The 26,280-nt window shown below is 33.3% G+C and overlaps 1 protein-coding gene across 1 annotated transcript in view; it reads left to right on the top strand.

Moving 5' to 3' along the window:
* The first annotated feature begins 2,218 nt into the window (after positions 1-2,218).
* Positions 2,219-26,280, top strand: part of LOC139518047 (nidogen-like) — a 61,275-nt gene continuing 37,213 nt past the window's right edge. The window contains exons 1-7 of the mRNA XM_071309695.1: positions 2,219-3,055; positions 7,520-7,659; positions 11,576-11,717; positions 19,317-19,531; positions 23,251-23,345; positions 24,123-24,275; positions 25,970-26,206. Of these exons, the coding sequence (XP_071165796.1) occupies positions 2,852-3,055; positions 7,520-7,659; positions 11,576-11,717; positions 19,317-19,531; positions 23,251-23,345; positions 24,123-24,275; positions 25,970-26,206 (1,186 nt within the window). The 5' untranslated portion in view covers positions 2,219-2,851. The remainder of the gene's footprint in view (positions 3,056-7,519; positions 7,660-11,575; positions 11,718-19,316; positions 19,532-23,250; positions 23,346-24,122; positions 24,276-25,969; positions 26,207-26,280) is intronic.

Below are 26,280 nucleotides of genomic sequence, written 5' to 3'. Positions count from 1 at the left end.
GGGGACTTATTTTAACATAGGACCCTATGGACAATACATTCAAATGTCTTCTTTTAGAGAACCACTTAATGGAATGAAATAAAACATAGCATAAATGTTCCTTGTGAGGTGCTGACCAAGTGTTGTTACTTTGAAGTCGATCCATCATCCATGATGGCCACCAGAGGGGACTTAGTTTTAAAACATAGGACCCTACGGCAAATACATGTACATTCAAATGTCTTCTTTGAGAAGAACCACTTATAAATGGAATGAAATAAAACATAACATAAATGTTCCTTATGAGGTGCTGACCAAGTGTGGTTACTTTGTAGCTGATCCATCATCCAAGATTGTCACCAATGGGGGACTTCGTTTAGCAAAGGACTCTATGGACAATACAAGTTTCTTTTTTAAGAGAACCACTGAATGAAATGAAACTAAGCATGGCATGAATGTTCCTTATACTTATGAGGTGCTGACCAAGTGTTGTTACTTTGAAGTCAATCCATCATCCATGATGGCCGCCAGAGAAGTACTTAGTTTAACATTCCTAGGACCCTATGGGAAATACATACAAAAGTCTTCTTTTGAAGAACCACTGAATGGAATGAAATCAAACATGGCATGGATGTTCCTTATGAGGTGCTAACAAATCCATCAAACAAGATGGCTGCCAACAGGGGACTTAGTTTAACAAAGGATGTGCTATGGGAAATATATACAAATGTCTTCTTCTAGAAAACTGATTAATCGATTGAAACCAAACATGGTTTGAATGGGTTTTTTAGGTGCTGACCAACTACTGTTACTTTGTAGCTGGTTTGTTATTGTCTTTATATAAAGTCATATTCTACAATTTCAATGAATTTATTAGTAATTTCTGTAAACTTTACAAAAGTTTTCTGTTTTTGGTTAAATTACAGGACCAATATCAAACCAATTTGGCCTCAATGATTTTTAGGGTAACTTTTAGGGTATCTATTAAGATTTTAATTTATTTTCACATGATTTTCAAAACCAAAATAGAATCAGGTGAGCGGCACCGTAGGTGGATCCAGGAGAGGCCCTGGCCCCCTTTTGTGGGAATTTTTTTTTGTTGATTATATAGGGAATCACTGAAGCATGACTGGAGCAGGCCCCTCTAAGGTCAAAGTTCTGGATCCACCACTAGCCACAGGCTCTTGAGAGCCTCTAGTTTAATTTCAACAACTGTTTTTTTTTATACTTTTTATTATGATTTTGAAAATTCCTATGGCATGATATGAAAGGCATTTGTATAAGAAATATACATAATTATTAATTATTCATTGTAACCCCCTCCCCCCTTTTCCCCTTGAGATACAGGCACCTCTTAATTATATATTTTTTTAAATTAATACATCATCTGTTCTGTGAATTTGGCGGAATTTTCAGTTGTTTTTTGTAGATTGGTAAGTGGCAAAAAATTTTGCTGTCGTATATTGGTATCACTTTGTCCTATCTGCATCGTCCGAAGACATTTGGTATCCGGACAAACACTTTAGCATAAGTAAATAGAAATCTATGAAATTGAAACACAAGGTTTTATGACCATAAAAGAATGGTTGTGATTAAATATTGGGATAATGGTCCCAACAGTTTAGGAATTAGGCGCCCAAAAGGGGCCAAAACAAGCATTTTTCTAGTTTCCAGACAACTTGTGGAATCGTGTATGAATCTCTCTGAAATTATACAAAAACTTTTTCATACCACAAAGGGATGGTAAGAATTGGCTTTGGGGGGATTATGGATCAAACCATTTAGGAATTAGGGGGAAAAACAAAAGTGTCTAGGTTAATGGACAATACTTAAGTACAAAACATAATTTAAAAGCAGTGTAAGGGAGGTAATTCAAACACAACATTGTCAATAACCTCTCTTGCACTGCTATTGAATTATGTATAAAGAAATGTTGTATTGTCTTGAGGTAATTAGCTGTCAATTTATTTTTATAAGTTACTATTTAGAAATGCTGATAAAGGTACTTTTAATTTTAGCCATGATTATGTAAGTCATTTTACTTTTATGCTGTATTTAAATGGGTTATTATGGTTGCAAACTCCATTGGAAATTAAAATTGAGATTAAGATCATATCTTGATGGATTTTTTTTTTTGTTTGGTTGGAAAAGGGGGGTGGGGTTACATTTTGTTCTCAAGATTATTTTTTTTTAGGGAGGGGGGTCAATTTGCAACAGCATAGTGTATTGCACAAAAGCAAAAAAATGAATATAAATTCAAATCACATAACCAATTTAAGTTCTTTGACTACAGTTATTCTGTGTCAGAAACCTATTATGTGTCAAACTTTTAATTACAATCCAAATTGAGACCTGTATCAAGTGCGAATATTGTGTCCATTTTTGTCCAAACTATTCAGGGTTGGACCTCTGCGGTCGTATCCAGCTGCACTCAGCGGAGCAATTTATTGTTATAGCAAAATGACCTCACTCTTTCTCTTGGGGGAAAATGGACGAACAACACCAGTATAAATAACATCTGTCGAAAGTATCAACTTCTATTCAATTGTTACTTCTTGACAATCGGCTTTTAAAAAATCATTTAAAACTGACTGACAGTTTGCGATTAATAGAAAGATAGCCTAAATGATCACTGCTCATCACATCTGGTTTTACACACGCGGTCGTTCGCACATTCATTATCTTCAACCAATCAGAATCCAGATCTTGTCAAAATTACTTACTGATAACTTATTTTCTAGTGGAGAAGATCTTGAATGTGTGTCAGATTAAGATAATGTCTATGTAGTTATTTAACACCGGATTAACTCAACTCTAGTGCCTCTCTTTTAAAAGGATTATAAAATACTTCACACAAAATTCATCGTAGACAATGTATATAGGAAACTTTATGTTTGGATTTTTTTCAGTTTTATGTATTTTTGGATGTTCATTAGCTGTGCCTTTTAGTCTTTTCTTTCCATCGGGGGAAGACAGGGGAGACCGAGTATTGAGGGCTGGAGACGATGTCAGTTCGGATGAAATAGCTTTACAAACACCAATTGCTTACTATGACGATAGATATTCCAGTATTTTTGTAAGTTTATGTTTTATGTCACTTACTTAATGAAATGTTAAACAATCTGTTAATTAACCACTACAATTAATTTTAAAATAAAATGAAAATAATATTGAGAGAAAGAACTTGTTAAAAAATGGTATAAAAGGTTGTATAGAAAGAAGAGGATTAAATGGAAACCAGTGGAGAGAAGGCATCAATTTTAAGTGAAAAGATGGAAAATCTTGCAAAAGATTATAGCATTTAACAAATCTGGATGAGATATTCGTGAACGCATTTCTATAGGCAGATAGGCGGGGTTTTCAGTAAACTATATTTTTTAATTAATAAAAAAAAAAGTTATATTTATGATAAATGAAATTCAAAATTTGTAAAATTAATTATGTTTTTAACGAGGCTATGCGCTTTAATTTAAAGTATGGGAAATATTTAACTAATGTTTAACACAAAATAATGAACACAAGTGTCTTGTTACATGAATTGCTTTTTCATTAAATGATTAATTTGTGTATTGTGGTTCAAAGAAATATGATAAGTAGTTATTATAACACAATGAATAGTAGTCATTCATGAATTAACAGGAAAGTCATTGTAAATAGTTAGTGTGAGTTTGAACTATTGTGACAATTATAAGAAAAAGCAATCAAGTTTTATAAAATTCCACGTCCTATAAATACTGCTCCATATGATTTTACACAGAATGTCAAAAGCCTCATTCTACTACTTAATATAATAAATTTCATTTTACAAGTTCCACGGTTTAATATAAGAACATTTTCCTATTTCATATATACCTGTATCAAACAGCGTATTTATATGGTAAATTTAAATCAAGTGTATACTTACTATAAATTGGAAGATTTTGTGAAATGTTATGTTTACACGTTAAGATTGTGTATAAACTGTAAATGAAATTTGTTTACTTTCGAAGCAAGACTTATATTACATGAACGGTAAATATATAAACCACATGGCCTTTGATAACATGTCAGAAATTTGAAATAGTTTTGACATTCATCATACAGAATGCAGCCATTGTAGCCCTGGTTTTCGATGGTAACAAAGTATCAAATTCATGTATTAAATAGCAGAGTCCACAAATCAGATAATTTGTTAATTTTTAGATGTCTAACACTTTCGTCTAATGCTAAATTTATATTTTATATAAAAAAGTAAACTGTGGAGAATGGGAAATAGATCATGGTCATACAATAACATCTTTTAAAAACTTTCACCCTATGATCACACAAATGATGGGGAAGAGATAACATGCGTCTCAAATAGGCACACACAATATGACAGTCACTAAAACTTATCAAGACGTATTTATAATTGTGAATTCTTTAACACTCACTATTAAATTGATTATGCTACCCATCATTCAGACCTCAATTCAGACAAATAAACAAGAAAACATTATACGCCTTTTGACCATGCTCGTCTTCAAGTCACAGTTCTTCCTGAACATGCATGAAATATTTACCACTGGACGTTGAGTAACCAACAACCAATCAATCTAAACATAATCGAATTCTAAAAGATTCAATTATTTCTGTAACAACACATTAACCAGTTGTTGCTTTTAAAACTTGTGCAATATCATCTTCATGTAAATTTATGTTTAGTAATTTTCAACTTGAGACTTGCAAAATTGAACAGATTTCGGTAACGAAATGGCGAGCTGTAAACCATAATAATGCTTGACTCGGAATTTTGTAACGTTAAAAGCCTGTTTATCTGATATTTGAGCTGTATCTTATGTTTGCTACACCTGTTTCTTCTGTAGTACACATGTCTTCCGACCATTAACTTCGCTCTCTATAAATATTACTGTCCTACAACGTACTACAGACGCAATGCTAATACTAGTATATCGTAATAGATGTTTTGGCGATGAATGGTTAAATACCGCCTATATCTTTTGAGTTCTAAATTGAAACACTCTATTTTTTATATTAAGTCTACGCAGACTGAATTACATACAAACTTATTTCTATACTTATGGTAATAATTAATGCACTCGTTTCTAAAACGTTCTTTTATGCTGGATATTGTGCATAATTGATCATAATTCCCTTTTATCAAAATGAACTTAAACTCAAAAAAATTAACACGTTTTAACTCAATCTAAAGAACCCTTTACAATTTCGAAGCATCTTATAGAAATTTAAAAGAGAAGAGGTCCTTCGATTTCTTAATACATAACAAATACAAAATAAGCGGCCGACGATTTCAATCAATATCAAAACTGATTATATATTATACTGTTTTAAATTCATATTTTTATTCAAATTATTGACTTTGTATTCTTTCATTCATTATGTTCATCAGTGTATTAATTTGCATGATTTGAGAAAAAAATATGACAGAAATAACATGATTATGTAAGCCTCTAAACATAAGAAAAGTAATACATTGCCTCTATATCTTTTAAAGTTTTGTCAATATTTTAGTAAATGATAAGATAATCGGATGACAATCACAATTTTAAACCCCTTAACTACCCTTGCACTCATATATATAATGCATTATCTTTCACGGTAGACAATTAAATATGATAACATAGAGTGCCCTATCAATAAACAGGAAAATGCTAAGATATATATACATGATATACAGATTATCAGATTTTCTCCGTATCTACGTGTATGTAAAATATCGGTTGTATCGAGGATTTATATAACAAGCAACAAACAGTAAGCTATAAAGGGCGTCGCAAGGTTAACTCGATTTGCGACAGTAAAATTAAGAAATAATTCATGGGGGCTTGAATATATCGTGATTTTACCACGGGTTGGCCCTTTATGACAAATATTTTACCCCTGAGCGATAGCGAGGGGTAAAATATCGGCATAAAGGGACAACCCGTGGTAAAATCTAGATATATTCAAGCCCCCATGAATTATTTCGATTCTGATAGGACACATACGGCAATTCTTTTGGATCGAAGCGCTCTAGGTGTAGGCAAATATTTGCCGTTCCCATAATTAAACGCACTTATAAACTAGCGTAAAAGAACGGAGCAAACTGCATTAGTGACATGCTTAAACTATTTAAAATAATGTATTTAGACAGTTTTGGATGAATTAGAATGATAATTTATGTATATGTCTTATATGATGTACAATAAAGGGCTTTTGCCACATTTTAGCATCATTTGTGTATGTTTCCTTGTGATGATTTTCGGATTCACAAGCGTGTATTTTCCCGTAAAATGCTTACATTCTAACGTCATTGTTCTATGACGTCGGGTATCTCATTCATAAAAAAGCATATGACGTGGGAGTACAATCGGAACAGCACTGGCAATATATTCATATTTTACCACAGGTGTGTGCTCAAAGCGTTTGAAGGACGTCATGTTAGAATCTACGTTTTACGAAGGCCAAGCTTAAAATATTACACAGGGTTGAGTTCAATATCGTAGCAGCTACGTAGCGGCTACGTAGTTGCTATCAATATCTATGTTGCAACTAGTCAATAGCTACCCGTTCAAAAGTCAAAATCTACGTAGCACTACGTAGCCGCTACGATATTGAACGCAACCCAGTTATCTCCGAACTACTGAACAGCAGGTTCCTTACTAAGGACATATCTCATATGAGGGGGAGGACAGGGGGGTACCCTTCTCCCTTCTCCCACCCCTCTTCTCCTTTCTCCTACCCCCATTCTCCTTTCTCCCATTAGAATAAAACATCTCCTTTTGAGATATTTTTTCGCGAAATATTAATTTAGAAATTTTTTTAAAAGGAGAGAAATTTTATTTTTTCTCCTTTCTCCAACTTTTTCTCCTTTCTCCCAGCCTTCCTCTCCTTTCTCCTACCCCCTTTCTCCTTTCTCCCACCCCCTTTCTCCTTTCTCCTACCCCCTTTCTCCCTGTCTCCCTTACCCCTGTCCTCCCCCTCTCATATGACATTGACCTCATTTTCACACACCATAATCTGTACCGATTAGATCTGGTTTTTAACAATTATACGATAGATCCGTAAAGGCACAGATTTTGTACAGTAAGCTCGGTAAAGGCCATTAGGTCGCGGGAGGAGACCGTGTCTCATTGGCAATGACACCAGAGGGGGAGGACAGGGGTAAGGGAGACAGGGAGAAAGGGGGTAGGAGAAAGGAGAGGAAGGCTGGGAGAAAGGAGAAAAAGTTGGAGAAAGGAGAAAAAATAAAATATCTCCTTTTAAATTTTTTTCTAATATTTCAAGAAAAAATATCTCAAAAGAAGATGTTTTATTCTAATGGGAGAAAGGAGAACGGGGGTAGGAGAAAGGAGAAGAGGGGTGGGAGAAGGCTCACACCACATCTTTTCTTATTAAAAAGAAAGGACATTCGTTTTATATAAGAAGATGTGTTTAAATAATATGAGTGCCAATGAGACAACTCTCCATCCAAGTCACAGTAAACCACTGCCTGTCTAACACCATTGTCATGAGAAATAAGTATTGATTATGAGGTTAATTTGAATATTTATATTTACAGGTTAATAATAATGGACATTTATCATTTGAATCCGAGCTTCCAGCTTATCAATCAACATTAATATTACCAATAGGATTTAAAGTATTAGCAGCATTCTTAGCTGATATAGACACAACCTATGCAGGTACCGTTTATTACAGGTAATACATTAAACTAAATAATAGGGGTTGGGATATCTTTTGAAAATATATAGCATACTCTGTTCATATAGAAATATGATGTTAATCAGGAAATGGGCTGGTATTTTTTCACTTGAAAATAACAAAATGGTCATATAAAAAAGAAGATGTGGTATGATTGCCTATGAGAAAACTCTCCACCAAAGACCAAAATGACACAGAAATTAACAACTATAGGTCACCATACGGCCTTCAACAATGAGCAAAACCCATACCGCACAGTCAGCTATAACAGGCCTCTAAATGACAATGTAAAACAACTCAAACAAGAAAACTAACAGCCTAAATGTTCATTTTAATTTCTAAACACCCCATAGAAATATGAAGATTAGAATGATGAGCAGGATTTTATTGCTGTGTAGAAGATCTATTGGTTGCTAGTTTTCTACTCTATGGTCTGGTTGTCAAAACTCTTTGACACATTCCCTTTTTCCATTCTGTATTCTAATTATGCCCAAGAATTAATGAAGTTGTAACTTTAGAAGGTTTTCATTTGTAGTAGTCCAATTTCAACATATCTCTATAATATCTCTAAGATATATTCTGAACAGAAAATGCAGATAAGAAAATGTATTCAGGTTTTTCTAGAATCAATTATACCTTGTTTTGAAAAAAATTTGTTCCATGAAGACCCTCATTACATGATACCAGTATCTTTCTATAGCATCACTTCTCTTGCATAATTGATGTAATTATCATGTGAATGCACCCTCTAGTGATTATATAGCAGATACACTTGTTAAAGGGTGTGGAGGAATCCTTTGATGATGTACAAATACTACATGTGTTGATGGAAAAGTCTACTAACACCTCTATTGTCATGTGAAGGGTGGTTACATGAAAAAGAAAGTGTAAACTATATGTACAAAGCTTAATATCTATATTTTAACACTGTTGGTCTCAGTCAATTCATGAAAGTTATATTAAATTAGGGAATATGGTATTTAATGCAGATTTCTTTTATAGTTTCTAATAAGATATAATTCACAACTTTCAAAGTATAAAATATTGTATAGACACTCAGGAATCTAGCTAAGGTAGCTATCATTATTTAAGTCTTGAATTGAGATCCTCATTTTTATTAGCTCACCTGGTCCGAAGGGCTGTGTGAGCTCTTCTCATCACTTTGCGTCATTGTCGTCCTTGTCTGGCGTCGTCTGTTAACTTTTACAAAAATCTTCTCCTCTGAAACTACTGAGTGAGCCAAATTAAATCAAACTTGGCCAAAATCATTATTGGGGTATCTAGTTTAAAAAATGTGTCCGGTGACCCAGCCAACCAACCAAGATGGCCACCATGGCTAAAAATAGAACATAACACAGGGGTAAAATGCAGTTTTGGGCTTATAATCAAAGCATTAAGAGTAAATCTGACAAGGGTAAAATTGTTTATCAGGTCAAGATCTACCTGCCCTGAAATTTTCAGATGAATCAGACAACCTGTTGTTGGGTTGCTGCCCCTGAATTGGTAATTTTAAGGAAATTTTGCTGTTTTTGATTATTATCTTGAATATTAATTATAGATATAGATAAACTGTAAACTGCAATAATGTTCAGCAAAGTAAGATTTACAAACAAGTCAACATGACCGAAATGGTCAGTTGACCCCTTTAGAAGTTATTGCCCTTTAACCATTTTCGTAAATCTTAGTAATATTTTACAAAAATCTTCTCCTCTGAAACTACTGGGCCAAATTAAACCAAACTTGGCCACAATCATCATTGGGGTATCTAGTTTACAAAATGTGTGGCATGACCCGGCCAACCAACCAAGATGGCCACCATGGCTAAAAATAGAACATAGGGGTAAAATGCAGTTTTTGGCTTATAACTCAAAAACCAAAGCATTTAGAACAAATCTGACATGCGGTAAAAGTGTTTATCAGGTCAAGATCTATCTGTCCTGAAATTTTCAGATGAATCGGACAACCTGTTGTTGGGTTGCTGCCCCTGAATTGGTAATTTTAAGGAAATTTTGCTGTTTTTGGTTATTATCTTGAATATTATTATAGATAGAGATAAACTGTAAACAGCAATAATGTTCAGCAAAGTAAGATTTACAAATAAGTCAGCATGACCAAAATGGTCAGTTGACCCCTGAAGGAGTTATTGCCCTTTATATTCAATTTTTAACCATTTTTTCGTAAATCTTAGTTATCTTTTACAAAAATCTTCTTCTTTGAAACTACTGGGCCAAATTAAACTAAACTTGGCCACAGTCATCATTGGGGGGTAACTTGTTTAAAAAATGTGTGGCGTGACCTGGCCAATCAACCAAAATGGCTGCCACGGCTAATAATAGAACATAGGGGTAAAATGCAGTTTTTTGGCTTATATATCAAAAACCGAAGCATAAAGAGAAAATCTGACAGGGTTTAATTGTTTATCAGGTCAAGATCTATCTGCCCTGATGTTTTCACATGGATCGGATAACCCGTTGTTAGGTTACTGTCCTGAATTGGTAATTTTAAGGAAATTTTGCCGTTTTTTGTTATTATCTTGAATATTATTATAGATAGAGATAAACTGTATACAGCAATAACGTTCAGCAAAATAAGATCTACAAATAAGTTTTACATGACCAAAATAGTCAATTGACCCCTTAAGGAGTTATTGCCCTTAATAGTTAATTTTTAACATTTTTCATAAATTTTTGTTAAGTTTTAGAAAATATTTTCCACTGTAATTACTGGGCCAAGTTCATTATAGATAGAGATAATTGTAGCAACAAGAATGTTCAGTAAAGTAAGATCTACAAACACATCACTATCACCAAAACACAATTATGTCATGAATTTATCCGTGTCCATTGTTTAATATGCACAAGACCAAGGTGAGCGACACAGGCTCTTTAGAGCCTCTAGTTGAGTCTGCAATTAACAGCAAAAGTAGGCGAAACACTGGGTTCTGCGGAACCCTTACAAATTTTTTTATATATATATTTGTTCATAATTATCGCATTAATAAACCAGGCCTTTTGCTTTCTTGAAATGCTGCACATTTTGTCTCACTGAGACCTGTTATAGCTTAAAATATTAAAATATAATTACTAAATGGTACATGTTTTGCTCACTTGCTCATGACTGAAGACTGTAATAGCTAGCGCTAGTTTACATCTTTAAATCCTTTGATCTATGTAGAGTTTTCTATCTGTTCTGCAGTTTTCTGTCTGTTGGTCTGTCTGTCTGCAGTAGGTCTACTAAATTTGTGTATGAAATGATTGCATTTAGGGTTGTCTAGCTGGCAGTTGTCATCTGACCTTGACCTCATGTTCATGGTTCAGTGGTGAAAGTAAAGATTTTGACTTTTGGCTTTTTTCCCAATACTATATGCAATAGGTCAATTATATTTGGTGTATGAAAATATTTTATGATGTACATGTCAGTCTCACAGGTTATATTTGACCTTGACCTTATTTTCAAAGTTCATTGCTCAGTTTTAAGTTTTTGTGGTTTGGTCTGTTTTTCATAAACTATAAGCAAAAGGTCAACTTTTTTTTTGTATGGAAGAATAGCATGAAATGGGAGAACATGTCTGCCTGGCATGGTTCATGTGACCTTGACCTCATTTTCATGGTTCATTGGTCAATGTTTAGTTTTCTTGGTTGAGTCTGTTTCTTAGAAACTATAAGCAATAGGTCAAGTACGTTATCTGCCACCAATAAAAACTGGCCGCCACAAAATAGCCTAAATGGGGTGCTCAAAAGTCCTTGACCTGATTTTCTTGGATCATGTCAATTTTATGTGATAGTTGTAGAAAAGCTTTTTATTTAAGACTCAACATAAAATCAATAATTAGCAAATAAGGCGAGATATTTCAGCTTGTGGAAAAGATGTGTTGATAAAATATGTTTATAAAAATCCTTTTTGACCATTTCAGGGAAACAGATGAGACAGATTTATTACAGAGAGCAGCTTTAGACGTTCATGCACATTTTGATGATTTTGACAATTACATGCCAACTAGTCTGTTTGTTGCAACCTGGGATCATGTTGGATTCTACAATAGAAATGACTCATTGGTAATGTTACAATACACATTCTTTCTCTTTTTAATTTTATTTATTTATCAGTTGAATATTGTGATTTTTAGGTTAATACCCTGTTTATAATCAAAATTGTAGCCAATCAAAATATGACATATTTGGATTGTTCTCAGCTCTTTTGAAAGGCATTAAATATAAAAGTATATAACAGATCAGCTGTTTTACTTTTAAAAGATTATTTAGGTTATGTAACTTATGTATTTGTTTATTGACTGGAACTATTTATACATGTTATCATTTTGCTTAAGACAAGTAGACTGATTTAGAAAGATGCATAATTTTAAAATGATCTTGGAGATGCATTTGGAGTTTAGTATGGCGTTCATTATCACTGAACTAGTATATAATTGTTTAGGGGCCAGCTGAAGGACGCCTCCATGTGCAGGAATTTCTCGTTGCATAAGACCTGTTGGTGACCTTCTGCTGTTGTCTGCTCTATGGTCGAGTTGTTGTCTCTTTGGCACATTCCCCATTTCCCCTCTCAATTTTACATTTGAAAAAAAGTCAACCTAAAAGTTTTCAGTATTTTTTTTCAAAATCAACTTCTATGATAAAAAGTGCCAAATGTATGGGCTTAGGCAAATGTATGGGCTAAGGCAAATGTATGGGCTAAGCCAAATGTATGGGCTAAGCCAAATGTATGGGCTAAGGCAAATGTATGGGCTAAGCCAAATGTATGGGCGTAAAGCAAATGTATGGGCTAAGGCAAATGTATGGACGTAAGGCAAATAAATGTATGGGCTAAGCCAAATGTATGGGCGTAAGGCAAATGTATGGGCTAAGGCAAATGTATGGGCTAAGGCAAATGTATGGGCTAAGGCAAATGCTTATCTCCTTCATGTGCTGTGGGCATGGGCTAAGGCAAATGATTATCTCCTTCATGTACTGTGGATTCCTTTATTTTCGGGGGTATCAATTTTCATGGATTGAGGGAAACTTTTGTTGATATTTAAACATGTTTCACAGACATTTAAACATTGTGTCATATCTTGTGGTTATTTTTTAATTTTCAAGAGGTTTTAAGACTTTTGACATATGTAATTGATTACAATGCATATTTATAAATTCAGGATTACATAAAATAAAATATGAGATATACAATTGGAGAGATAAGTTTTTTTTAAATATATTTATAACTTTGAGATTACAGGTGTCAGAATATTTTGTGTAATTTTTGGATTATTTGCAGTTACACTGATAGTTATTAAGGTCTTTCCTCTCTGCGAGGAAAGACCTTATTGTTTTTCGCATGTTTTTAAGGTCTTTCCTCTCCGCGAGGAAAGACCTTATTGTTTTTCTCCTGTTTTTTTTTTTTTTTTTTTTTTTTTTTTGTTTTTTTTCATCCAGCATTTGTTTGACATGACCTCCCCTCGTTTCTATTGGAGTTATCAAGACCAAATATGGACCATCGGTAGACCTCATCATGAAGTATTACCAGATGAGGCTGTGTAGGATTTCATCATCCGCTTTAGAAGTTATCTCCCTTTTATTGTTTTTTTTCGACATGGCCCCCCCTCGTTGTTTTTAAAGATATCATGACCTTATTTGGACAAAAGTTAGATCTCATCATGATGTGTTACCATATGAGGCTGCTAAGGATTTCATCATTCTCTATGAGAGTTACGTCCCCTTGAAGCAATTTCATTCTTTTACATTTTTCTCAAAAAGTATTCAAGATAGAATCGATTTGAAAACGGCAACATGTACAAGACCAGATGGCAATGATAATAAACATATACAATCATTTTGTTGTTAACCCTTATAAGGAGTTATTTCCCTTGAAAAAATATACACAATTTTTGAAAAATTGTATCTCGAGAACCGGAAGTCGTAAAGACTTGGGACCTACACCAATAATCTTAAATTCATGTGACCTTTTATTTGCACCCAAGGTCAAAGGTCACTGAGTGCAAAAAAAAATTACGCTGCAATTTCAAGCTTTCATATTAAGAAAACGATAAGAGTTTGCTGCATACTTACAGCGTATAAAATGTTCCTCTCGACGAGCTCTACATTTTATACACTGACCTCAAAAGAGTCCGACTGTCTGTTCAAAAGTTACGACGGGATGATTCTTAAAAGTATAGTATTGTGTGTATATCTTTTTAAAGGTAACAGATATCAACCTACTATAAACTGCAAAGATGATCAGTAGTTCAAGACCTTCAATTTGAGGTCAATGTCAGGTCATGATGAAATTTCACCTTGACCTTCACAGTATACTATGACCTTGACCTTGTGATATTTGAAAGGTCAAGTGGTCCTGAGTTGAATGGTGGTAGTCCCATGTCTCCACGACTTCCGGTTCTCAAGTTTGGTATTGCATCATATATTTGATGATTAATTGTGACCTTGGTGAACTTTGAAATTGTCCCAATTCTTTTTCTATAATGTTGTCCTTTAACTGTAGATCATTTACCATTTAACAGATTTGAGATATCTATTGTCGTTTTAGAGATAATGCAGTTTGAAATTTTGCGAGCGGCGGCATGTATTTCTGAATCAACAACAGCTTACCACTTAAAATGTTTAAGAAATTAAAGAGATTAACATAGTTATGTGTTTGAACAAATACCAAAAACATTCCATTGAAAAAAACACCAAAAAAATCAATTTGAAATTTTCATGTTTTACATTGACTTTGTAAGTTTCATAACTTCTATTTATATCGTTGATATTGCATCATTTTTGGCACTTTGTCAAATGGGGTCATGTGATATATCAAATTGAAGGTCTCAATAAACTCTACTTAAAAATGAAATTTTTAAACCTCTTTTTCATCCCAAGTGGAAGGGTGGGGTCATTTAGTGCAAAAAGTCAGATTTCTCAGATGGTAAGGTTGTCGCATATCAAATGAAAGAACATAAAGCGTACATTTCAAATTTCAAATTGACGTCCCCCAAAAATTGGTTGGATGGGGTCATTGAGTGCAAAACACAAATTTCTTTTACGATAGGGTTGTTGTATATCAAATGAAAGGTCATGATGTTTACATTTGAAATATCAAATTCCCAACCTCCAAAAATTGGTTGGATGAGGTTATTAAGTGCAAAAATCAAACTTTTTAGAACATGGCGTTGTCGCATATCAAATGAAAGCTCATCTACCCTGTGTTAAATATATCATACTTCCGCTCTCAAAAATGTAGGCGGATGAGGTTATTAAGTGTAAAAAGCGAAAAGTTTCAAAAGGTATGCTTGTCGTATATCAAACGAAAGGTCGTACAAAGAACATTACGAAAACATCACTTTTACAGGAAAGACCTTTCAATTGTTTTACAAACAATTGAGATACTAGTTTTTTTTTTTTTTTTTTTTTTTTTCATCCAGCATTTGTTTGACATGGCCTCCCCTCGTTTCTATTGGAGTTATCAAGACCAAATATGGACCATCAGTAGACCTCATTATGAAGTATTACCAGATGAGGCTGTGTAGGATTTCATCATCCCCTTTAGAAGTTATTTCCCTTTTATTGTTTTTTTTCGACATGGCCCCCCCTCGTTGTTTTTAAAGATATCCTGATCTTATCTGGACAATAGGTAGACGTCATCATAATGTATTACCATATGAGGCTGCTAAGGATTTCATCATTCCCTATGAGAGTTATGTCCCCTTGAAGCAATTTCTTTCTTTTACATTTTTCTCAAAAAGTATTGAAGATAGAATCGATTTGAAAACGGCAACATGTACAAGATCAGATGGCAAAGTTAATAAACATATACAATTATTTTGTTGTTAACCCTTATAAGGAGTTATTTCCCTTGAAAAAATTTACACAATTTTTGAAAAATTGTATCTCGAGAACCGGAAGTTGTAAAGACTTGGGACCTACACCAATAATCTTAAGTTCATGTGACCTTTGATTTGCACCCAATGTCAAAGGTCACAGAGTGCAAAAAAAAATTACGCTGCAATTTCAAGCTTGCATATTAAGAAAACGATAAGAGTTTGCTGCATACTTACAGCGTATAAAATGTTTCTCTTGACGAGCTCTACATTTTATACACTGAGCTCAAAAGTGTCCGACTGTCTGTTCAAAAGTTACGACGTGATGATTCTTAAAAGTATAAAATTGTGTTTATATCTTTTTAATGGTAATAGATATCAACCTATTATGAACTGCAAAATTGATCAGTAGTTTTAGACCTTCAATTTGAGGTCAATGTCAGGTCATGATGAAATTTAACCTTGACCTTCAAGGTGTATTATGACCTTGACCTTGTGATATTTGAAAGGTCAAGTGGTCCTTTATTGAATGGTGGTAGTCTCATGTCTCTACGACTTCCGGTTCTCAAATTTTGTATTGCATCATATATTTGATGATTAATTGTGACCTTGGTGAACTTTGAAATTGTCCCAATTCTTTTTCTATAATGTTGTCCTTCAACTGTAGATCATTTATCATTTAACAGATTTGAGATATCTATTGTCGTTTTAGAGATAATGCAGTTTGCAGTTTTGCGAACGGAGGCATGTATTTCTGAATCATCAAGTGTTTACCACTTAAAATGTTTTAGAAATTGAAGAGGTTGACATAGTTATATGTTTGACCAAATACCAAAAACATTCCATTGAAAAAAACACCAAAAAATCAATTTGAAATTTTCAAGTTTTGCATTGACTTTGCAAGTTTCATAACTTCTATTTATATAGTTGATATTGCATCATTATTTGCACTTTGTCAAATGGGGTCATCTGATATATCAAATTGAAGGTCTTAATAAACTCTACTTAAAAATGAAAATTTTAAACCCCCTTTTCATCCCAGGGGGATGGGTGGGGTCATTTAGTGCAAAAGTTCAAATTTCTCAGATGGTAAGGTTGTCGCATATCAAATGAAAGAACATAAAGCGTACATTTTAAATTTTCAATTGACGTCTCCCAAAAATGGGTTGGATGGGGTCACTGAGTGCAAAAAAAAAAAATTCTTTTAAGATAGGGTTGTTGTATATTAAATGAAAGGTCATGATGTGTACATTGGAAATATCAAATCTCGACCTCCAAAAATTAGTTGGATAGGGTTATTAAGTGCAAAAATCAAACTTTCTAGAACATAGAGTTGTTGCATATCAAATGAAAGCTCATCTACTCTGTTCCATATAATAATTCCGATCTCAAAAATGTAGGCGGATGAGGTCATTAAGTGTAAAAAGCGGAAAGTGTCAAAAGGTATGCTTGTCGTATATCAAACGAAAGGTCGTACAAAGAACATTACGAAAACATTACTTTTACAGGAAAGACCTTTCAATTGTTTTACAAACAATTGAGATACTAGTTATTAGTGTGGTTTTTTCATTGCTTAAACAATTAAATATATAATAGTATAATGTATGGATAAATTCTCCAAAGTTGCATTTCAAAAATTATTTAATAGACTTAATTTCCAAAATGTAAAGCATAATGAAAAATAAGATGTAAATGTATCTGAAAAATAGTTGTAATTTGTTTCTTTCAGTTAAACACTTTCCACATTGTAATAGCTTCTGATAGTCAGTAATTTGGTTTATTTCAGTTAAACACTTTCCAGATTGTAATAGCTTCTGATAGTCAGTAATTTGGTTTATTTCAGTTAAACACTTTCCAGATTGTAATAGCTTCTGATGGTCAGTAATTTGTTTTTTCAGTTAAACACTTTCCAGATTGTAATAGCTTCTGATGGTCAGTAATTTGTTTTTTCAGTTAAACACTTTCCAGATTGTAATAGCTTCTGATAGTCAGTAATTTGTTTTTTCAGTTAAACACTTTCCAGATTGTAATAGCTTCTGATAGTCAGTAATTTGGTTTATTTCAGTTAAACACTTTCCAGATTGTAATAGCTTCTGATGGTCAGTAATTTGTTTTTTCAGTTAAACACTTTCCACATTGTAATAGCTTCTGATAGTCAGTAATTTGGTTTATTTCAGTTAAACACTTTCCAGATTGTAATAGCTTCTGATAGTCAGTAATTTGGTTTATTTCAGTTAAACACTTTCCAGATTGTAATAGCTTCTGATGGTCAGTAATTTGTTTTTTCAGTTAAACACTTTCCAGATTGTAATAGCTTCTGATGGTCAGTAATTTGTTTTTTCAGTTAAACACTTTCCAGATTGTAATAGCTTCTGATAGTCAGTAATTTGTTTTTTCAGTTAAACACTTTCCAGATTGTAATAGCTTCTGATGGTCAGTAATTTGTTTTTTCAGTTAAACACTTTCCACATTGTAATAGCTTCTGATAGTCAGTAATTTGGTTTATTTCAGTTAAACACTTTCCAGATTGTAATAGCTTCTGATAGTCAGTAATTTGGTTTATTTCAGTTAAACACTTTCCAGATTGTAATAGCTTCTGATAGTCAGTAATTTGGTTTATTTCAGTTAAACACTTTCCAGATTGTAATAGCTTTTGATAGTCAGTAATTTGGTTTATTTCAGTTAAACACTTTCCAGATTGTAATAGCTTCTGATGGTCAGTAATTTGTTTTTTTCAGTTAAACACTTTCCAGATTGTAATAGCTTCTGATAGTCAGTAATTTGGTTTATTTCAGTTAAACACTTTCCAGATTGTAATAGCTTCTGATAGTCAGTAATTTGTTTTTTCAGTTAAACACTTTCCAGATTGTAATAGCTTCTGATGGTCAGTAATTTGTTTTTTCAGTTAAACACTTTCCACATTGTAATAGCTTCTGATAGTCAGTAATTTGGTTTATTTCAGTTAAACACTTTCCAGATTGTAATAGCTTCTGATAGTCAGTAATTTGGTTTATTTCAGTTAAACACTTTCCAGATTGTAATAGCTTCTGATGGTCAGTAATTTGTTTTTTCAGTTAAACACTTTCCAGATTGTAATAGCTTCTGATGGTCAGTAATTTGTTTTTTCAGTTAAACACTTTCCAGATTGTAATAGCTTCTGATGGTCAGTAATTTGTTTTTTCAGTTAAACACTTTCCAGATTGTAATAGCTTCTGATAGTCAGTAATTTGTTTTTTCAGTTAAACACTTTCCAGATTGTAATAGCTTCTGATGGTCAGTAATTTGTTTTTTTCAGTTAAACACTTTCCAGATTGTAATAGCTTCTGATGGTCAGTAATTTGTTTTTTCAGTTAAACACTTTCCAGATTGTAATAGCTTCTGATGGTCAGTAATTTGTTTTTTCAGTTAAACACTTTCCAGATTGTAATAGCTTCTGATGGTCAGTAATTTGTTTTTTCAGTTAAACACTTTCCAGATTGTAATAGCTTCTGATAGTCAGTAATTTGTTTTTTCAGTTAAACACTTTCCAGATTGTAATAGCTTCTGATGGTCAGTAATTTGTTTTTTCAGTTAAACACTTTCCAGATTGTAATAGCTTCTGATGGTCAGTAATTTGGTTTATTTCAGTTAAACACTTTCCAGATTGTAATAGCTTCTGATGGTCAGTAATTTGTTTTTTCAGTTAAACACTTTCCAGATTGTAATAGCTTCTGATAGTCAGGAATTTGTTTTTTTTCTGTTGAACACTTTCCAGATTGTAATAGCTTCTGATGGTCAGTAATTTGTTTTTTCAGTTAAACACTTTCCAGATTGTAATAGCTTCTGATGGTCAGTAATTTGTTTTTTTCAGTTAAACACTTTCCAGATTGTAATAGCTTCTGACGGTCAGGATTCCTTTATTTGTTACCATTATCTTGATGATGGAATTAACTGGATCACTAGTTCAGGGAAGGAAAGCCCATATTACCCAGACCCTCCAGCTCAAGCAGGGTTTGATTCTGGTGAGGGAAGACGTTATTACAGATTACCAAACTCTGGAACAAAACAAGTTAAGGACCTTGCTACGTAAGTAATCTAAACGAATGAAATCTCCTTGAATATTTGCATTTATAAATGGCCAAGTGTGCTTTTCTCATCTTTTGTGTCTGATAACCTAGCCTGCCAACTAACATGGTGGAAATGGCAAAATTAAAACATAAAGGTAAAATAAAAGTTTTGTGTATGTTCTTGAAAAATCACTAGTAAAGATGAAATTTTGAAAGGAGCAAAATGTTCTAAATGTTTAGATCTACCTACCATCAATTTACATTGAAACTGTGGGATGGCTTCTTATATAGGAGTTATTGCCCTTTAATGACAAATTTCACCTTTCTTTTTCATTTTTACCTATCATATTGAAGATATATAATAAATAGAGCAAAAAGCAAAAATGATCAAGAAGACAAGATCTACAAATAAGTCAACATTGCAGAAATCTTATGAATCCTGACATTAGTGCCATTAATCACAATTTCTATCATTTTTTATTGCCTGTTTACCTTTTATCTTGAAATCTATAAAAGACAAATAGAAACTTTACACAGCAAAAATGATTAGCAAGACAAAAACTGTGATGATAACATTGTCAGTTGTCCTCTTATAGGAGGTACTGCTCTTAAATGTTGATTATTACCCTTTTGTGTGTTTTTGGGAAAAGCTTTAGAAGATAGAAATTGTGAAAATTAATAAAAGATGATCAATACAAGGTCAACAAAACAGAGATTTTAGTCACAAATTATATCCTAGTCAGTCATGTTGGAGGGTGTCAATTGTTGAAGATGCACTTTTAAAACTAGGTGAGCCTTGTATCTATATTCAATACTTGTGTTGCATCTATGGAAATGTTAAACTGCCTTCACCAAATATTTTAACATTATTAATATTGAGATTGAGAGCCACAAAACAGAGTCAGTTTAAAGTATGTAGAAAGGAAAACAAATTCTGTTCTTTTCATCATCTAGCCCTTATGTCAAATTTTCATAAAATCAAAATGAAATGAACTTTACACATAGTGCTTTATAGATGAGATCAACCACCTCCATGTATAATGTTAAAACCAGATGTCCCTCAAACTTCAGTCTGTAATAGATATATATAGTGTTTATAATTGATCCATGTCAATAGGCCAGCCAGGTTGCAGACTGTAAATTACAGAGTGCTTAAGTTAATTATGTGGTGAGGGAAAAGTAATTGGTTTTCCTGATTGACTTCTGATGTGTGGAGTGATAGGCAGTAAAGACATATACAAACTCAATTTAATTACATACATGCAGAAAAACATAAATACATGTGTAATATAATTAAGCAATTTAACCATATTTCAAATTTCACTGCCTCCAGCTGGAAAACTGATCCCAGTCAAACTGAAGCACCAAGCACTACCTTTGATAGGAAAACATACAAGTCTTTTTAGATTGGAGTCAAACTCACCTTTCCATTAGTCAAACTCACCTTTCCATGAGTGGGGTTTTAAATCATATCTTCAGTGTTGACACTGACTAGTAAACAGTGGGGTTTTAAATCATATCAACAGTGTTGACACTGACTAGTAAACAGTGGGGTTTTAAATCATATCAACAGTGTTGACACTGACTAGTAAACAGTGGGGTTTTAAATCATATCAACAGTGTTGACACTGACTTAGTAAACAGTGGGGTTTTAAATCATATCAACAGTGTTGACACTGACTAGTAAACAGTGGGGTTTTAAATCATATCATCAGTGTTGACACTGACTAGTAAACAGTGGGGTTTTAAATCATATCAACAGTGTTGACACCGACTAGTAAACAGTGGGGTTTTAAATCATATCAACAGTGTTGACACTGACTTAGTAAACAGTGGGGTTTTAAATCATATCAACAGTGTTGACACCGACTAGTAAACAGTGGGGTTTTAAATCATATCAACAGTGTTGACACCGACTAGTAAACAGTGGGGTTTTAAATCATATCAACAGTGTTGACACTGACTAGTAAACAGTGGGGTTTTAAATCATATCAACAGTGTTGACACCGACTAGTAAACAGTGGGGTTTTAAATCATATCAACAGTGTTGACACTGACTTAGTAAACAGTGGGGTTTTAAATCATATCAACAGTGTTGACACTGACTAGTAAACAGTGGGGTTTTAAATCATATCAACAGTGTTGACACCGACTAGTAAACAGTGGGGTTTTAAATCATATCAACAGTGTTGACACCGACTAGTAAACAGTGGGGTTTTAAATCATATCAACAGTGTTGACACTGACTTAGTAAACAGTGGGGTTTTAAATCATATCAACAGTGTTGACACCGACTAGTAAACAGTGGGGTTTTAAATCATATCAACAGTGTTGACACTGACTAGTAAACAGTTGGGTTTTAAATCATATCAACAGTGTTGACACTGACTAGTAAACAGTGGGGTTTTAAATCATATCAACAGTGTTGACACTGACTTAGTAAACAGTGGGGTTTTAAATCATATCAACAGTGTTGACACTGACTAGTAAACAGTGGGGTTTTAAATCATATCATCAGTGTTGACACTGACTTAGTAAACAGTGGGGTTTTAAATCATATCATCAGTGTTGACACTGACTTAGATAAGTGGGGTTTTAAATCATATCATCAGTGTTGACACTGACTAGTAAACAGTGGGGTTTTAAATCATATCATAAGTGTTGACACTGACTTAGTAAACAGTGGGGTTTTAAATCATATCATCAGTGTTGACACTGACTAGTAAACAGTGGGGTTTTAAATCATATCATCAGTGTTGACACTGACTTAGTAAACAGTGGGGTTTTAAATCATATCAACAGTGTTGACACTGACTTAGTAAACAGTGGGGTTTTAAATCATATCATCAGTGTTGACACTGACTTAGTAAACAGTGGGGTTTTAAATCATATCAACAGTGTTGACACTGACTCAGTAAACAGTGGGGTTTTAAATCATATCAACAGTGTTGAGACCGACTAGTAAACAGTGGGGTTTTAAATCATATCAACAGTGTTGACACCGACTAGTAAACAGTGGGGTTTTAAATCATATCAACAGTGTTGACACTGACTAGTAAACAGTGGGGTTTTAAATCATATCAACAGTGTTTTAAATCATATCAACAGTGTTGAGACCGACTAGTAAACAGTGGGGTTTTAAATCATATCAACAGTGTTGACACTGACTAGTAAACAGTGTTTATGCATTTCTTACACCACTCATCCAGGGAATCCCAAGACACTTTATTCTGTTTTCAGTTGCATGTTGGTATGATGTATCAATCGGACATTGCCCTCTAATGTAAATAACATTTTACATTCTGATAATATAATGATTGATAGCTAATGTTTATTTTACAGGTCTTCCAATAGAAATGTACCTGGAGCCTAGATTTATAGAATTGATAGTGTATGTTTATTTTATAGGTCCTCCAATATAAATGTACCAGGAGCCTGGATTTATAGAATTGATAGTTTATGTTTATTTTATAGGTCCTCCAATATAAATGTACCAGGAGCCTGGATTTATAGAATTGATAGTTTATGTTTATTTTATAGGTCCTCCAATATAAATGTACCAGGAGCCTGGATTTATAGGATTGATAGTGTATGTTTATTTTATAGGTCCTCCAATATAAATGTACCAGGAGCCTGGATTTATAGGATTGATAGTGTATGTTTATTTTATAGGTCCTCCAATATAAATGTACCAGGAGCCTGGATTTATAGGATTGATAGTGTATGTTTATTTTATAGGTCCTCCAATATAAATGTACCAGGAGCCTGGATTTATAGAATGGGTAGAACTAATGGAGGCAATATCTTATCTCCTGATCTTAACACTGGGGATGGTAATTACTCATAAGTATATTTATTGATAAAAGGAGAGGGTTAGATAAACATCAATGGGAGAAACATATCCACACAATAACCAAAGATGTCAAAACACAAAAATACAATTGAATTAATATACAATAGCTTCTAATAATAGCCTCATAACATACATCTTTATTAGAAATAAAGTTTTAACTATGTATTTTTGAGTGGTTATTTAACCCTTGTTAAATAAATCAGTTATTCTAATATGCACTTGAATCATGAAAAAAGTATGAAAGTAATTTAGACATTATTATTAAACAATAGATATAGGAAGATGTGGCATGAGTGCCAATGAGACAACTCTGCATCCAAGTAACAATTTATAAAACTAAACCATTATAGGTCAAATTATTGCCTTCAACACGAAGCCTTTGCTCACACTGAACAGCAAGCTATAAAGGGTCCCAAAAATTACTAGTGGAAAACCATTCAAAAGGGAAAACCAACGGTCTAATCTATATAAAAACAAGAAATGAGAAACACTTATGAACCTCAGATGACAACCACTGAACATCAGATTCCTGACTTAGGACAGGTACAAACAATTGCAGCGGGATTAAATGTTTATATCTGATCACAATATGAATGAGTCTCCAGTCACATTTAACATTCTGTGCTTTGTCTGGTCTAACTGATTTTTTTCCATTTTAATAAAATGTAACATGTAAGACGGTAAAACATTACTGAGTGTCCGCTCTTTTTGCATAGTTCCAATGTAACAATAAATGTATAATGTCATGTCATTTCAGTGACCATCTTTGAACCTGACATGGGATCAGATACATGTTTAGAAGGAGCCAAATCTTGTCATATCAATGCACAATGTGTAGACTTTGAGAAAGGTTTCTGTTGTGAATGTATGACGCCATTCTATGGAAATGGATTAAGCTGTTTGAAACCAGGTTTGTTTATGTCTGGTCTCTTTGTTCTGTTGTGAATGTTTAACACCAATCTATGGAAACAGATTAAGCTGTATATATACTGTGTAACGGTTGATACTAGGATCATGAAAACAGACAGTTAAAGGATAATGTTTAAATCATTTCAGTGAATGATTTGTTTTATTGTGATGCTAAACTGCCACAACTTGTGGCAGTTTAGCATCAAAACCCCTTTTCTTCTATTTCTATCAAGTAAAAATGGCTATGGAGTTATAGAATCATTAACAAAAAAGGAAAATATGCATTTTAAACACCAAAAAACCATTGCGTACGTCGATAAAAATGTCATGAGGCCCAAACTCCAGCTGAAAATTTCCAAATCTCAAGTTGTGGCTTGACAACTCTGTCACATGTCTGCACAAGGAACCAAAAAAGTTTAAATTGTTCCAAACTTCAACTATGACTTTATAATCAGATTTATATATGGGACTTTTCATTTGAATCGAAATCTTATGGTAACATGAAGGAAAATGATTTCATGGATTTATAAAAATTTGATCTTATATCAAACCAAGGGAGATAATTTATAAGATCATTTATTTTTTTGCACAATAAATGATGTAATATAGCATGAAAACAAGTATGGTGACTTTAATTTTCTTTTTCTGAAAGCACATTATAAGAGCTATCTTCTTATACTTTATTTTGACATTCTATTGTTTAGTTTTCTTTCTGTATACACAATTTTTTTTTTCATTTACAAATGATGTGTAATCCTTAGTTCCTTACAAAATTTGCCAATTCTGCACAATCTGTAGTCTGAAGCTGACCCATACTTTTTATAATAATCATGAATAGGGCATAATGTAGACTAAATTTTTGCAAAGTATGAAAAAAATCTATCATTGTTAATTTAGACCCCTTCCTGACCCATGTAGCCTATTAGGTGTAGTGATATCATCTTTGATGAAACACACACATTTTGGTAAGGTTCCATGGTTCCCAGGTGAGTAATTTGAGTCTATAGGAGTTTCTAAGTTATAATAGAACTTACTAGAAAATGGAGATCAAATCTGATTTTCAACTTTCTGCCTTTGATTGTTTTATAAATCTCCATTTATAAGGAACTCTGAAGCAAGTTTGTATTTTTTTTTATAATTCGCCTTTTCAGAATCTAAAGGACTATGGGTAATCTCATTGTTCATACACCAAAATAAAAATAACGTTACATCATTGGTTGAATTTTTTATTGTTTATCACGTTTTAAACCAATCACAACGTTTTGGTATAGGCTTTTGGAAATATTACCCAGAATGCATTAGATTCTGAAACGGCAAATTGTGGTGTTTGATTCTCAATTAGATTCATACTTTTGCCAAGGATTATCTGTTTATTGTCTCTTTCTTATATATGAAATACAATTGTAGCAATTAAAGATGATATGTAATCATGATACTGGCAAATGAAAATAACTTTATAAACTGAAGCACTTTTCTGAATTTACCTACAACATCAAGAAAACTCAAAACCAAAAATTTGAAAGCCAAGGTTGTATAAGAACCTGAACATTTTAAGAGCTTTATGACCAGAAGGGGTTAAAACTGACAGTGAAGGAACATAACTGAATATACATGTGTATAAAACATAACTTAAAAAAGACACCTTTGAAACTGTATTAACCTTAGTTGATCAAAGATATCTCATTATATCAATAGGTGTAGCCCAGAGACTGAATGGCAAGCTTAACGGGGTACTGAACAGCCAGTCTCTGACGAACCTAGACATGCATGCTTATGTAGTGACCGCTGATGGTAGAGCCTACACAGCTATTAGTCGTATTCCAAGAGCCATCGGAGCACAGATGTTGACACTGAACACTATTGGTGGTATTGTTGGATGGATGTTTGCTGCCACACAAACAGATAGAGCTAAAAATGGGTATATGTTGACAGGTAGGGCCACCCAAACAGATAGAGCTAAGAATGGGTATATATTGACAGGTAGGGCCACCCAAACAGATAGAGCT

This window comes from Mytilus edulis, chromosome 3 (assembly GCF_963676685.1).
Source record: "Mytilus edulis chromosome 3, xbMytEdul2.2, whole genome shotgun sequence".
NCBI classification, from domain to species: Eukaryota; Metazoa; Mollusca; class Bivalvia; order Mytilida; family Mytilidae; genus Mytilus; species Mytilus edulis.
The sequence above is the reverse complement of the archived record's forward strand: the minus strand, read 5'-3'. Positions and strand labels throughout refer to the sequence as shown.